At 38.0% G+C, this 14,918-nt stretch overlaps 1 protein-coding gene across 5 annotated transcripts in view; it reads right to left on the bottom strand.

Moving 5' to 3' along the window:
* The window catches only part of LOC150088229 (TIP41-like protein), a 299,210-nt gene extending 285,780 nt beyond the window's left edge, over nucleotides 1-13,430 (bottom strand). For 2 of the 5 annotated variants that reach the window (XM_090370645.1, XM_090370640.1), the window contains exon 1: nucleotides 13,100-13,125. In XM_090370645.1, coding sequence (XP_090226771.1) covers nucleotides 13,100-13,122 — 23 coding nt within the window. In that variant the 5' untranslated portion in view covers nucleotides 13,123-13,125. Of the gene's footprint in view, nucleotides 1-12,791; nucleotides 12,980-13,099; nucleotides 13,126-13,325 lie in introns of those variants that run through there. The other 3 variants (XM_090370639.1, XM_090370641.1, XM_090370642.1) reach the window with 2 other exon arrangements.
* Between the last annotated feature and the right edge of the window lie 1,488 nt (nucleotides 13,431-14,918).

Here is a 14,918-nt window from a genome sequence, read left to right on the forward strand (position 1 = left end):
TTGATGATGTCACCAACAGATTGTCAGATTTTAAAGGGGGTAAAGAGAATATTATTATTCATGTGGGGACTAATGATATTAAACATACACGATCTGACGATTTGTTGGAAAAATACAGGACCATGCTGAGGAAATGCCGCGAGCTAGGCCACAATGTCTACGTGTCTGCAATTCTGCCCAGACACGATAGGAGGGATTATATGTTAAGAGCCTTGTGGATTAACTCAAGACTTGAAGGAATCTGCAAGGCTTTAGGGAGGAAATTTCTATCAGCATGGCACACACTTGTAGGTAGAAGGAATTTGTTTTGTAGAGATGGAATACACTTAAACAAAGGTGGTGCAAAACTTTTTGCCAGTATTATTGAGGATACCTTAAAGGTTCAGGGAAACTGCTAGTTAGGGGGGATGTGGGTAATACTGACACGCATTTATCTGATAATATTGGTCAAAGTAACTCTGCACATACCTCAAGAGTTCTTATCTGTTACCCCAACTGGACGTATTATCTAGATGTTCTGGGGGCAGAAACGTTTCACGTGAGCAGGTAGCTAATATCAGGGAAGAGAGCCTAAAAAACTTCAAGGGTTGTTAAATATACAAGAACAGTAAATCTTAATTGTTTATACAGTAACGTTAGAAGTGTCGTCAATAAAATGGGTGAATCCGAACTGCTGGTTAAAACAAGTAACGCGGACATAATAGGGCTTACAGAGACGTGGTGCCACCCGGAAATTGGGGATGAGTTTAAGTATGACTTGTATAATGTATTTAGGAAGGATAGGGTAGATAGAAGGGGTGGTGGGGTAATGCTTCTTATCAGAAGCAGCCTGAGTGCGACGATAGCTTTCCCGGATTCAGACATTTCACATGCTTTTGCAAATTATAGTGTCTGGAGACTAGGCACCAGCGAGGTGATCTGATAGAGGTGTATAAAGCCTTGAATGGTTTGAGCATGCTCAATGCTGACGGGATTCTTCCTCTTGCTCAGAATAATCACCTGAGAGGGCATAAATTCAAATTGAGGAAAGACAGATGTAGGATACACGTGAGGCAATTTGCCTTTAGCCAGCAGGTGGTTGGTTGGTCGAACATTCTTCCATCCCTTGTCGTGGAAGTTGATAGCCTAAATAAGTTTAAGGCTCAGCTGGACAGGTATTTCGAACGAACAGAGGGGTGAAGTGGAAGTGGTTATTTTTTATTTATTTATTTTTTGGCTGATGCTGCATAAGCTTGCTTTCTTGCATCAAATGCCTCTACTAATGCTAATGCTAAAATGCTTATATTTCATGAATGATGTTACCGTCCTGAATAAGGTAAACATCTGAAGTGATCACAGAATGGCAAGATGCACACTTGATATAGATGTAGGAAAAGAAAGGAAAAAACTGACTCGAGTAAATAATACAGTCTTTGAGATAACAGAAGAGGAGAAAAAGCAGTATGTACTGCAACTTAAGAACAAGTTTGAGCTTCTGCAGACTGCTCCGAACGAAGATATCGACAAGGAATATTACAACTTTCTGAAAGTGATAAAGCCCAAGAAACCTAGAGGAAAAAAGAAATCCAAAGAAGAAAAAATTAGTCAAGAAACACTTGTTATGATGAACAAAAGGCAAAAATTAAGAGCAAGATAAATGCTGACAAGATGAAAATTGAGTATACTGAGTTATGCAAAGCCATTAGAAAGAGACTCAGAGAGGGCATAAGAAGATTTAACACAAGAAAAGTAGAACAAGCATTAAGGGAAAACAGAGGACTTAAATTAGCAGCCATGAGCAGTAATACAGAGAGACAAATGATACTGAAACTGAAAAATAGTGGTGTACTTATAAACAGCAGAGAAAGCATAATTCAAATAGCAGAAGACTACTATAGAGAATTATGAAAGGAGCGAGGGAATGATGCCAGCAGTGGGGAAAATGGATCGCAAATTAGTAACACATACGACACACCCCATATTCTTCTTGATGAGGTAGAACATGCGTTGAAGAAAATGAAGAATCAGAAAGCTCCGGGGGAAGATAAAGTTACTAGAGTTGTTAAAATTGGGAGGAAGAGACATAACACAAACTGGCAAGACTCTTCTCAAAATGCATTAGAAAAGGTGTTACACCTAAGGAGTTGAATAATACAATCATAGTTTTGCTGCATAAGAAAGGAAATAAATCATAAATTGGAAATTATAGACCAATTAGCTTGTTATCCCACATCTACAAGTTTTTCACACGAGTCATTATTAGAAAGAATACTTGATGAGAATAAACCGAAAGAGCAAGCTGGCTTTAGGACTGGATTCTCAACTAGGGATTACCTTCACGTAATATCACAGCTAATGGAGAAAGCAAATGAATATAAAACACCATTATGCCTTGCATTTGTGGATTATGAAAAGGCATTTGACTCCATACAGCACAAGGCAATGTTTCGGGCACTGGAAGGACAAGGCATTGATATGCAAGCATATGGCATCGAAATGAAAATAAGAAACAATTTAATATTAAATGTAATATTTATTATAAATTTCAAACAAATCTTTCAAACCAGCACCTTTGCTAGCTAAAAAACTTATCCCGCCAGTGCTATCACCAGTTTCGCTTAAGTGTTGATAAAGGAGTTTTGCCTTTTCACGAATGATGAGTGAACTTAACGGAATTTTATTTTGAGTTTGGTCTTCTATCCACAGATTTAAAGCTTTTTCCATTTTTTCTAATTTAACATCATGAGTTATAGAGCAAATTTTTGATGCAATTAGCGCGTTTTCACGGACACTACGGCGGATTTTTTCTTCCGATTTCTTGATTGATCGTACCGTTGACTCATTGATTTTATAATGTTTTGCCACTGAGAAGACACTTTCACCATTAGAAAATTTATCCAATAACTCAATTTTATTCGCTAATGTCATCACCTTCTTTGATCTTTTCACATTTCCCTTGTTATTCGTAGCCATATTTTTGTACGGGTTAAAAAGAACTTGTCCACAATATAGTCACTTTCTTCCATTAACACACTCGAAAAAGTCTGTTTTACACTGAAAAACATCGATTTTGTGCTTTAATTTCAGCACCCGTATACTGTTGAATGTTGGCATTTTATCAGGGATGGCATGTGTAGAATGCCCTTCCTGGGACAGAGCAACAGGTACACTTTTGACATGAATAACATCTATGCTGGGGGTATATTTATATTTCTCATTTTTGTAAGTAAATCAATTTATAAGCATACAAATTAAAAGCAAACGACAAAACCTTCCATGACACGCGCATAACACATACTGAACAAGGATTAGCGAGAAACATCCATGCTCGTGATTTTGTCACCCCTCTCCCCCCACCCACTGAGCACTGTTTTGACCGGGAAAGATAATTTTAGCCACGTCCATGTATTTTTATAGCGGAAAATGTTCACGGCACTTTAAAATTCACATTTTTTTAGGTTTCATTTTATATTAAATCAGCGACTGTGAATACGCGAACAGTGAGAGTTTACTGTATTATGATTTTGAAGAAAATATATGAGAATGCTACCTCCTTTATTAGACTTGACAAAGACAGTAGCAAATTTAAAACTGAGAAAGGAGTTCGACAAGGAGACAATATCTCCAAAGCTGTTTACTGCTGCCCTTGAGGAAGCTTTCAGAAGATTAGACTGGTCGCAGAAAGGAGTCAATGAGAATGGAGAGTACCTAAACCATTTACGATTTGCAGTTGACATTGTGGTCATAAGCCATGATCCCAAAGAATTAGAGGAAAATCTTAATCAATTATGCACAGTAAGTAAGGATTTTGGACTAAAGATGAATAGAACTAAAACAAAAAGAACAATGATGAACAAGTTTATTATTATTATTAGTAGTCTAGTGCAAGGAAGCTTGAGGCTTATGCTGCACTAGCGAAAAGAAATTTCCGAGTAACCCTGAGAGGAAGGGAGGGAGAGAGAGAGGAATCACCAAGAAAGAGAATGATGATATCCAGCTCAGGACCCTGGGTGTGCCAAGCCAATACTCACCAGATGTGAGTCCCTGGGGTTAAGTATGCCACAGAAAGGGACATAATGATTGAAGGAGCAGTAATTGAAAAGGTGGAGTCATATACTTATCTGGGACAAGTTTTTAGCTGTAATAATAATAAATGGCTGGAAGTCATTTATCATTATTACAGAATAAAGAATAAATTTTGGATGGATAGCATTCAGGAAATATAGTCAGATACTGAGGAGCAATATCCCAGTTTGTCCGAAACATAAAATAATGAACCAATTCGCCGCCATGACTTATGGAAGTGAAACTTGGGCACTCACCAAAAGAATGGAAGAGAAGCTGAGAACTACACAGCGAAGAATGGAACGAATTATATTGGGAATCAGACTGTTAGATAAGAAGAGAAACACATGGATCAGGCAGCAAACTCAAATAAAGGACATTCTTATCAAAACTAAAATAGTCTTGGGCAGGTCACATAGCTTGAAGACATGATGACAGATTGACTAAGAAAATAACAGAATGGTACCCAAGAGGAGCTAGAAGACCTGGACGACAACAGCGGAGATGGATAGATGAAATTCATGAGTTTGTGGGTAGTATATGGGTGGCCATTGCACAAAAGAGAAGGAACTGGAAAGTTGCTGGAGAGGCCTTCATCCTGCAGTGGATTAAAAATGGCTGATGATGATAATGAGTTCAGAGAACTCATTATCATCATAACTCCTCCAATTATTCAAAATTGTCAATGTTGCAATAAGCTGTGAAAAGCAGTCAAGTTAATCATATAACATAAGCTGAATGAAGGCAATCCCTTATAATGTTTGTGTATCACATGATGCTAATTGACCATTGTTTACACAAGCTTGAATCTTCTTTTATGTTTCCACAGAGAGAAGATGGCTCACTGTAATTTATTCTTAAATTGTAAACAATTTAAGAGTAAAAACTATTTTTACTTGTTCATGTAACAGCTCTAATCTCACATAACAATTAGCTGAAAGAATGTCAGATTAATTTCATTAAAAAATAAAATGAACAAAAAATTGTTTGGCAAAAAGTTCTTAAAAATCTACTGCAGATATGAACTTCAAGGTTTATATTTTCAATACACACAGTAGTATCCCTCTCCTTGATATTTTTTATAAAATTAAATGAAAAATTATGAGTTAGAACATTAAAATTATTTTAAGCTGTATATTTAAAAATTTCCATTAAAAATAACAATTATGAATAAGAACAGAAAAAAGGTCTCTTGATAGTGGTTAAAACTATTCATTTCAATCAGGTCCTCCTTATAAATTACTACTTTCCAAAAGATGTAAATTACAGAACTTCTTTCATGTCAGAGTAACATACCATTTGGGTGAGATTTCTTTCTCCTATATTTGGTATCAAAGTAGGAGAATTAAACTCTGGGATTACTGCTGGCTAAATGGTAGCTTGCATTTATCAATGTTAACACCATCCTTTACAGCCAGTAGCCAGAGTTTTACTTTTAAAAGATTACACCTTAACTTTCATATTTTTTTGTTGGATTTCATATTATTGTTATCAATTGTGTTCATTATTCTGCTCTCAGATACACTGTTAATGGTTACCTGTTCTGTATCTTGTTGTTAATAAAATAAAAAAAATAATAAAAAAAACTGCCATTTTTCAGTCCATCTTTACTTTGTCCAGGTCTTGTTGGAATAACATACCTCGACAACTATCATTAATCCCCCCCCGTTTGTATCATTGCCAAATGTACACATTAAACTTGATATGCCTATTTATCAATATCATTAATAACAATTAAAACCAGTACAGGGCCCAACACCAAACCTTGGGGGAATCTACTTGCAACATCAAACCATCACTTTAAACACTGCAGTAACTTTCCCACAATGTCACTCTTTCCAATCTGTACAACATTCATTTATGTGCAACAGTATCAAGAGCTTTACTTAACTCTGTTGTGATGTCAACATACTTTTTTGCATCCAGTTCTTGTGCACCTACCTCACAATAGTACTCAGATCAATCAAACGGTACTGCCCATTGAAAAATCCATGCTATGGTTACAATATAACAGAGTTCTTGTCATAATGATCCTATATTACTTCTGTAACAACTGTTTCAATTATTTAGCAATAGTAGTGGCATAGGCTGCAAGAAAGCAATCTGATACAGCATCAGCAAAAAAAAAACTTCTCATTTCACCTATCCAATCCCTTCAAAGTTTGTCTACTTCTACTTCTTATTTCAATTTATTTAAGCTATCAAATTCCACAAGCTGAGATGGAAGTTTGTTTCAGCAATCAACTTGCTGGCTAAATGCAAATTTCTGCACATCTATTTTGCAACCATCTTTCCTCAATTAGAATTTATGACCTCACCCCTCAAGTACATAATCTAAGCAAGAGGAAGAATCCCATTCAAACCCATAAACAACTGAATAACACCACCTCGCAGGTGCCTAGTCTCCAGAAACATCAATTTACAAAACTGAAGCCTTTCTAGGTAAGAACACCCCTTTGTTCTCACCAAGTTTGTTGCCCTTCTCCATACTCACTCCAGCAGCTCTCCATCCTTCCTAAAATGAGACCTCCAGACCTGTATGTAGTACTCAAGGTGTGGCCTGATCATTGCCACAAAGAGATAATCACTTCCTTATCACTGCTAGCAAAATTCTTGTATATCACTGACAAAACCCAATGAGCTGTCCTGGCAGCTTGCTGTCTGTACTGCTCAGAGAACTGAGCAGTGGAGGAGTAGTTGTGAATGCACAATTACTCCTCCACTAATCAGAGTAGTGGAGAATGTAATTCTCCACTACTCTATAATTGTAGAATGTGAAGAATATAATTCTACAGTACTATGATTGTGCCAGACAGTTGGTGTGTTACTCTGGGGTTACTGATACTCATATGCAGTACTTTACATTTGTCAATGTTAAACTTCAGTTGCCACCTCTCAGTCCATCTGCTCAATTTTTCTAGATCCTGTTGCAGTAGTGTACTGTCATTAATGTCAACAACCCTGACAACCTTCATAAAATCTGCAAATTTGGACATTAAGCCTGATATGCCTTCATCAATATCATTCATAAATAAAGAAAATAACAATGGACCCAAAACCAAACCCTGGGATACTCCACTAATACAGCAGTGTCTAATGATCACCACTCGGTCTTCTCCCACTCAACCATCCCCTTATCCATAACAGCGACTTGCCCTTAATGCCACACTTCTCTAATTTGTATAGAGTAGCAAAAGCTTTCCTGAAAGTAAGGTGATATCACAATTCTTTTTTGCATCCTTTTCCTATGCAACTATATCATAGCATCCAATCAAATTGGCCAGACAAGATTTTGCCTTAACAAACTCATGCTGTGTCTGAACTACACTAAGTGATCACTGAATTATGACCACCAACCTAATACTTTGTAGGTCCTCCTTTTACCCACAGTACAGCAGTTATCCAATGTGGCATTGATTCAACAAGATGTCGGAAGCGTTTGGGAGGTATGGCCAACCAAGCTGTGTGTAATGCACTCAGAAATGCAGGTATGGAGGTGATTGGTGTATCCAGACACCTGACATGCCTTTCAATAGTGTCCCACAAGTGTTCTATGGGATTGATGGGGGGGGGGGTTCAGAGGCCAATCAATATGCAGGAAGTCAGAACTGTGTTCCTCAAACCATTCCTGCACAACAAGTGCCTGATGGCTCAGCACATTGTCATCTTGGAAGACATCGCCATTTGTGAAAAATTGCAACATAGCAGGGTGTACACAGACAGCAAGCAGATAACAATAGCGGAGACCACTGATACATTGTTCAACATGCACCAGGGGCCAAGTTCCTGCCAGTGAAACATGCCCCACACTATACAACCGCCTCCACCAGCCTGCACTTTTAATACAATGCATGATGGATCAAGAGCCTCACATTGTTGACGCCAAATCCATACACAACCATTTACGGTGTGGAGTAAATAACACGACTCATCCAACCAGCACACCTTCTTCCAGTCTTCTAACATCCAACTTGTATGCTTTTTGCACTAGGCAAGTCATTTACGCCAATGAACCTTGGTTAGGAGAGGATGCCGTAGGGGTCGTCTGCTGGTATAGCCCATACGTGCGAGCGTGCGATGCATGGACATGCCAGATATTTTTCCGGGTTGGCCCATGTTGCAGTCAACTCTTCAACAGTGCTGCGCCTGTTCGCGTCGTCGGACCTGGCACTCACCTCTCACATGAACCTTTCGCTGACTTTTTGCCATGGGCCATTGTTTGACTATTTTGATACCAGTCCTGGGATACTAACTGTGGCGGCTCTTGAACACCCCACCAGTTCAGCCATTTGGGAAATCGAGGCACCAGCTCGTCGAGCATCCACAAGCTGCTTTTATCAAAGTCCGATAAATCCTTCCTTTTACCTATCACATTCGGAATTTTACTACCTACTGAACCACTAACAACTTATCATGCTACGTAGGTCGACTAACTCAGCACGCTCGTACCTCACGTGGTCAACAGGTCGCATTCAGTTTTCATAGGGGTGGTCATAATTCAGTGATCACTCAGTGTATAACTGCAGTCTTGTCTAAATGATCCTGCATTTCTTCTTTTACCATTGACTTCCATTATTTTCCCTGGAACAAAAACAGGTCTGTAATTACTGATGTCGACTTTTGATCCGCTAAATATCGGATCTTTCTTGAACAAGTTCTATCAGGGTTACTTGACGATGTTCCAGCAAATGTGAGATGCAACATTTGGTTTCAACATGACGGGGCACCTGCCCATTATGGAAGGTGTGTTCATGACCATTTGAACAGGCGTTTTGGGTTGTTGTTGTTGTTGTTATTTGGTTTTTAGGAGCATTAGCAACTAAGGCCATATTGCTCCGGGATATGCGGTGGTCATTCCCTGACCTTTCCGCATCCTCCGTATTTGGTGGTGACGGGCTCGAACCCCGGTCTAATCAAGAAGCGTGTGCGACGCACTGCTGCTCCTTCCCACCTGGCTATGGAGGCGCCTAGGCGTTTTGGGCGTCAATGGATTGGCCGTGGTGGACCCGTTGCTTGGCCCTCATGCTCACCTCATTTATCGATCCTTGATATCTTTCTGCGGGGAGGCCCCTCAAATCTATCGTGTATGAATCACCTGTGGAGACGGAAATGGATCGTGGAGAGACTCATCTGCGCTGCTGCTACTATCAAAGAAACTCGAGGTGTGTTCGACGGTCAAAATGTAGTGAACAGTTCGGTGATTCGAATTCAACTCGCTACCAATCAATTCTGACTGTCATATGTCGATCAGACCTCACGAGATCCCTCACTTTGGTCACATTTTCATTCCTTTTTTGATATGCAAGATCTTCCAGAAAGAGGTTCATGTTCCACACTCTCACGGCCATCCAAAAATGCTTTATGCCATCTATAAACCTGTGCCTTCAATAAAGCATGCTCTCCATAAGCTGATTTTAATTTTTCTTAAGTTTGTGTTGCATTTTTGTTAATTTTGACGCAAAATTTGATCGCACAAAGCCGCTTGAGATTTCATTTTTCCATTTTCGTAGTGCATCACTACTACACACACTTATATAACTTGCTTTCAAGCCAGATAATTTAACGCTATTGAGTTTAAACTTTCACTGAACATCAAATAAGAATGTACGTCTCAGTTGGCTACAGCGTTGCCAGATTTCGAGCCACGTGTTCAGTCTCATTACTTTAAGAAGCTAAGTAATCATGGAGGGTAGAGTGTAACAATAAGAAAAGGAATATAATGTTGATTATGGATCAGGGACACTGCATTAGCAAAACATACCATACAGCCATAATGTGTGTGTGTGTATATATATATATATATATATATATATATATATATATAAATATATCGTATGTAGAAAGTGTGAAGAAGAAGATTTTTGTTTAAAACCTATTGAATTTACGGTATACACCAGAAATGAACTTGACTAAATGGATAAGGAATGTAGCGATATATAGTAGGATGAGGCGACCAAGTAAGATATGAAAAAGAAAGAGACAGACAGTTGGCAAGAAATTAAAAATAAAAAGTGAAAAGGCAACCAAAATAAGATTACATTGCAGTGTTTTTCACAATTTCAGTGTCTCCATCAGAGGCCATCCACCGATTGTTGTTGTTGTTGTTATTTGGTTTTTAGGAGCATTAGCAACTAAGGCCATATTGCTCCGGGATATGCGGTGGTCATTCCCTGAATGACCTTTCCGCATCCTCCGTATTTGGTGGTGACGGGCTCGAACCCCGGTCTAATCAAGAAGTGTGTGCTACGCACTGCTGCTCCTTCCCACCTGGCTACGGAGGCGCCTGCCATCCACCGAAATCATGAGAAAGACGGCAATGTTCTTGCTTCTGTTTCCAACATGTTCTGTATGCTATGGTACATGTGTGCTGTAGACACGTGTTTGAGAACGAAATTTTAAAATTTTGCGGCAAGAATAAGGTCTAATAAATTGTGCCAATAAATATAATTATATTATGTAGGGCACACAGATCATGGATGACCTTACAGAAGCAAGTAAAAAGAATTCAAAAAATTAAAGTAATGATATCGGAATGTAGGAATAGGCAAGAAGAAAGGGACTTACCATTAGCAGTAAGTCCCTTTCTTCTTGCAAACACACAAAATCGAACCATCGATATCAAGTGGACCAATCTGATTCATCCCCTTCCTCCTAGAGCTTACATAAATGAAGAAGTCTTTACTCTTTTTCTTTGCATCCTTTGCAAAGATTTCTTGTACTCTGCTTTTGCTTGCCTAATGGCCTTTGTGACTTGATTACAGACTCATATCTACCATAGGCATCTGTGTCTTCTGATATTGTGTGTTTCCTTATATGCCACGAGTCTCATTAGTTCATCTGACATACATTTAGGCCTAAACCTTGAACAGTATTTCTTAGTTGGTGTGAAAAGCCTAGTAGCTTCCAAGATTAATTCCTTGAATACTTCCCATTTAGAATTTGCTGTTGGTAACATCATCAGTTGGTCCCACTCTATAGAATTTAAAAAATATCTGAGACCACTGTAGTCACCTTTACGAAAGCAAAAACCCTTCCCTTTACCCCTTGATGGTAGATCTTTAAGTCAATCCCACAGCTGTACACTGTGATCCATGCCACTCAGTGGTTCCTCTCTCTGCAGATTCTTAATCATGAATTAATAGCTAATATTATATATTAGCCGTTAATTGAGAAAAGTAGAAAAGAATGCTTTGTTACATTTTATTCATAGATAAAAATGTCTCTTAATCTGCCTAGCTCTACTTAGCAACCTGACTGCAGGCTAAACTCTGTTCACTAAAGCTATAATCCTGATATAAACAAATGCATGTCATAGAAAAAAGTGCTCATTAGTCAGATATAAAAAATATTTCAACAATCATTTGCTGAGAGCCTTACTATGTGATATTTATTTGTTTATATCAGAATTAAAGTTAAAATAAACACAATAGAGAATACACTTACTAAGGCTTCTGTATCCCCTGATAATTTATAACAATAATTCCTCAATTCAAAATATGGGAAAACAATTTTTAGAAGTGGAATGTCAGATGCCATGTGAATGTCCTACTAATTACTTAATCAATAAGTTAAAGCAAAACCAAACTGAGGATTTGATAGCAAGATGACTGAACAGCCAGAATCTCACAAAACCCAGGTGGAGGTTGAGTCTCATGTTGCAAGTTCACTAACAGTGCAGGATGTGAAAGGTTAGAAGCATGTTACAGGCCAATAAATTGTGATTTGTTCTTTTTTTTTTTTTTTTTTTGGCCAATGGCACTGGGCCCAAAAAAAAAAAAAAAAACTAGGTTCAGATATCAATGTTAAACCAGTTGCCTACAAAACAACTATTTGATCTAAAACTTTTGGCTACTTTTCAAAAATGATCAGAAATATAATAATAAAAAAACCAAAAAAAAACCGCCTACTGTGTCACATCACAATGTTGATGAATTTAGCTATACATTTAGCAACCATATGCTTCTGGAGTTCTTTGATTCTTCCATAATATATATATATATATATATAACAATGGTTTTTTTGATTTGATTTGGTAGTTGTTGGCGCATCGGCTTCTGTGGCCATATTGCACCTCCCACGGTTTTTGCAGTACTTTGATCCAAGCCCGAGGCGGGAATCGAACCCGCAACCTTTGGGTTGCCGGGCAGGTACTTTACCCACTCGGCCAATATAACAATGGAAACCGATAAATATCCAGTGAGAAAACACTACCTCTTTCTCTATTAATCGGTAAAACTTTTGGTTTCCGGTACTCCTGGTCGTGGCCAACGACCGGTTTTTGCTTGAATCCTTCCCAAAGGCGAGTTAAAACAAACCTTTTTTCTCTAAACAAAAATGAAAGTCAATTAAAAACATAAACCCTCCTATAAGTTTTTTTTTTTTTTTTTTTGCCCTTTCAATTACAACTATTTTTCTCAGTTCACGTCCTTCACGCAACCGTCACGTAGCACCTGGGGTACCGGATACTACACATCAGCCCATGGTCCTATTCAGTAGTTATCTGCAATTTTTGATCAATGGATTGATAATTACGTAAAGTAACATGAACAATCGACTCGGCGGGCAAATAATAAAAACACAATTTTTCTTTTTCCTACGAAACAAAAATATCTGAATCCTGTACAAGATACAGGTTGGTCGAACCAAGAATATTCACAGATTCTATCAAACCCTCAGCACAGTATTACTGATACAGAATATATTTTAGATGAAAGTGGAGGGAAGAGGTGGTTCATGGCAATGCGGACATGTATGCTGTGATTTCAACTCGAGATCTCCGGTCAAAACACCACAGGCACTGAAACACACCGTTGTAATGTGAAGCCATAGCATTACAGAATTCACCAGGTAACGAGCTATTCTGAAAGAAAACTGCACACGGTGTTATCACTTAATTAACAAACCAAAATCTTCCTACTTCAAGTAAAACTTATCGCGCACCACCCTGATAAACGTTTTTGCAGTTGAACACCATAAGAAAAATAAAAATTTCACCGCATTTACATCCCTATTAATAACATTCTAGCCACTGATTTTGTTTAAAAAAATGACTCACACATTCGGTAGCAACTGAGACATATATATATATATTTTTATATATATAATACCACCACTGATATAATAATCCCACTACAAGATACCAATTATTACGGCAACACCCTCTAGTGCGCAGAGTAGTCAAATATTACTAGTATACAGTGAAATAATGTTTTGATAATAGAGAGCTATTAAGTGTTCGATAATTCCTATATTCTATTATATTATGAAACAACAGGGATTACCTTTATTTTAGATATAGGAAGCTTCTTTTCCATTCAACTCTCCTGGTCCAACTCGCTAATAATTCTTGGGGAAGGCGATATCAATTTTGAAAAACATGTGGGACAACTTCCCCACTGTCAGAACCGTAGTGTTCAAACCGTACGGTCTCAACAATGAGCGCTCAAGACTTCTGTCTTCAAACACCATACCTCTGGCAGCAAGGAAACCATTATGTGGATTGACATAAAATTAGATTTTTGAAGGTCTAAACTGCTTAATAAATATGGGCCGATTATTTCTTTTTTGGTCCTGTAGCTTGACTTTAGAGTTAAATTTAGTGGTCTAAAAAGGTTTAATAGATATGGGGGGACCACTAAATTTAACTCTAAAGTCAAGCTACAGGACCAAGAAAAAAAAAAGAAATAATCGGGCCATTTTTATTAAGCAGTTTAGACCTTCAAAAATCTAATTTTATGTCAATCCACATAATGGTTTCCATGCTGCCAGAGGTATGGTGTTTGAAGACAGAAGTCTTGAGCGCTCATCGTTGAGACCGTACGGTCTGAACACTACGGTTCTGACAGTGGGGAAGATGTCCCACATGTTTTTCAAAATTGATATCGCCTTCCCCAAGAATTATTAGCGAGTTGGACCAGAGAGTTGGATGGAAAAGAAGCTTCCTATATCTAAAATAAAGGTAATCCCTGTTGTTTCATAATAGTGAAATAATGTATAAATACGCTTTAAAACCGTTCTTCGCTTTTGCCAAATTTTAACCAAAAAAAGTTTTAAAATAAAACCCGAAAAACCACTTAGGCGACATGATCATCCTACCAAAATAGCTGCAAATTACTTTAGGAAGATTAGATTAAAAAAAAAAAAAAAGGATAGATACCTGAAGAATCGATAACTCATAATACTGCGAAACGCGCATGCGAATCCCGAACGCGTGATTTTAGCATTAGTTAATTAGAAATAAATATGGTCGACGCAATAAATATGCACAATTACTCACACACGCGCATGCATAAGGCAGGGGGAGGGAAGAATTTATGATGTAGACTTGTTCTACTACCAATCAGGGCCGCCGCATGTGGGTAGGCGAGGTAAGCCCTATACTAGCGTCGCTTACGAGCGGCAGTTCAGGAGGGTGCAAAAAGTTTTTGACATACAAGTCGGACCTGTTAAACGAACTCTTTTAGAGAAATTTTCAATTAAATTTTTTTTTTCTTTTTTTTTTAAATTCCGCTTGATAATTAATGGTTAATAGTTAAAGGTTAATGCTCCGCTGGGTGGCTGAGATGACAGCAGTGTATGATTTGTGCTCTGTCTTTTTGTCTATTTTCAATTACATATTCTTCGTTTACTAGATATAATTAACACTGATAGAAAGCGTCTGACTCCCTCCTTCTGAATATACCAACAGAAGAAGAAATTAATGCTCAGGTAAAGTTTTATTAATGATTTTCTGCATGCATATGACTTGCTATTTCATCTTCGTTTTTTGCAAGTATCTCTCAAGGTCACGCATCTCGCTGCGCTAAAGAACTAGACACTACAGCCTAGAGCTAAAGTCAGAAAGTAGCTCTCCTTCAACAACCAACACTTCCCTG

This window comes from Mastigoproctus giganteus, chromosome 3 (genome assembly GCF_048544385.1).
Source record: "Mastigoproctus giganteus isolate SK-2022 chromosome 3, ASM4854438v1, whole genome shotgun sequence".
NCBI lineage: Eukaryota > Metazoa > Arthropoda > Arachnida > Uropygi > Thelyphonidae > Mastigoproctus > Mastigoproctus giganteus.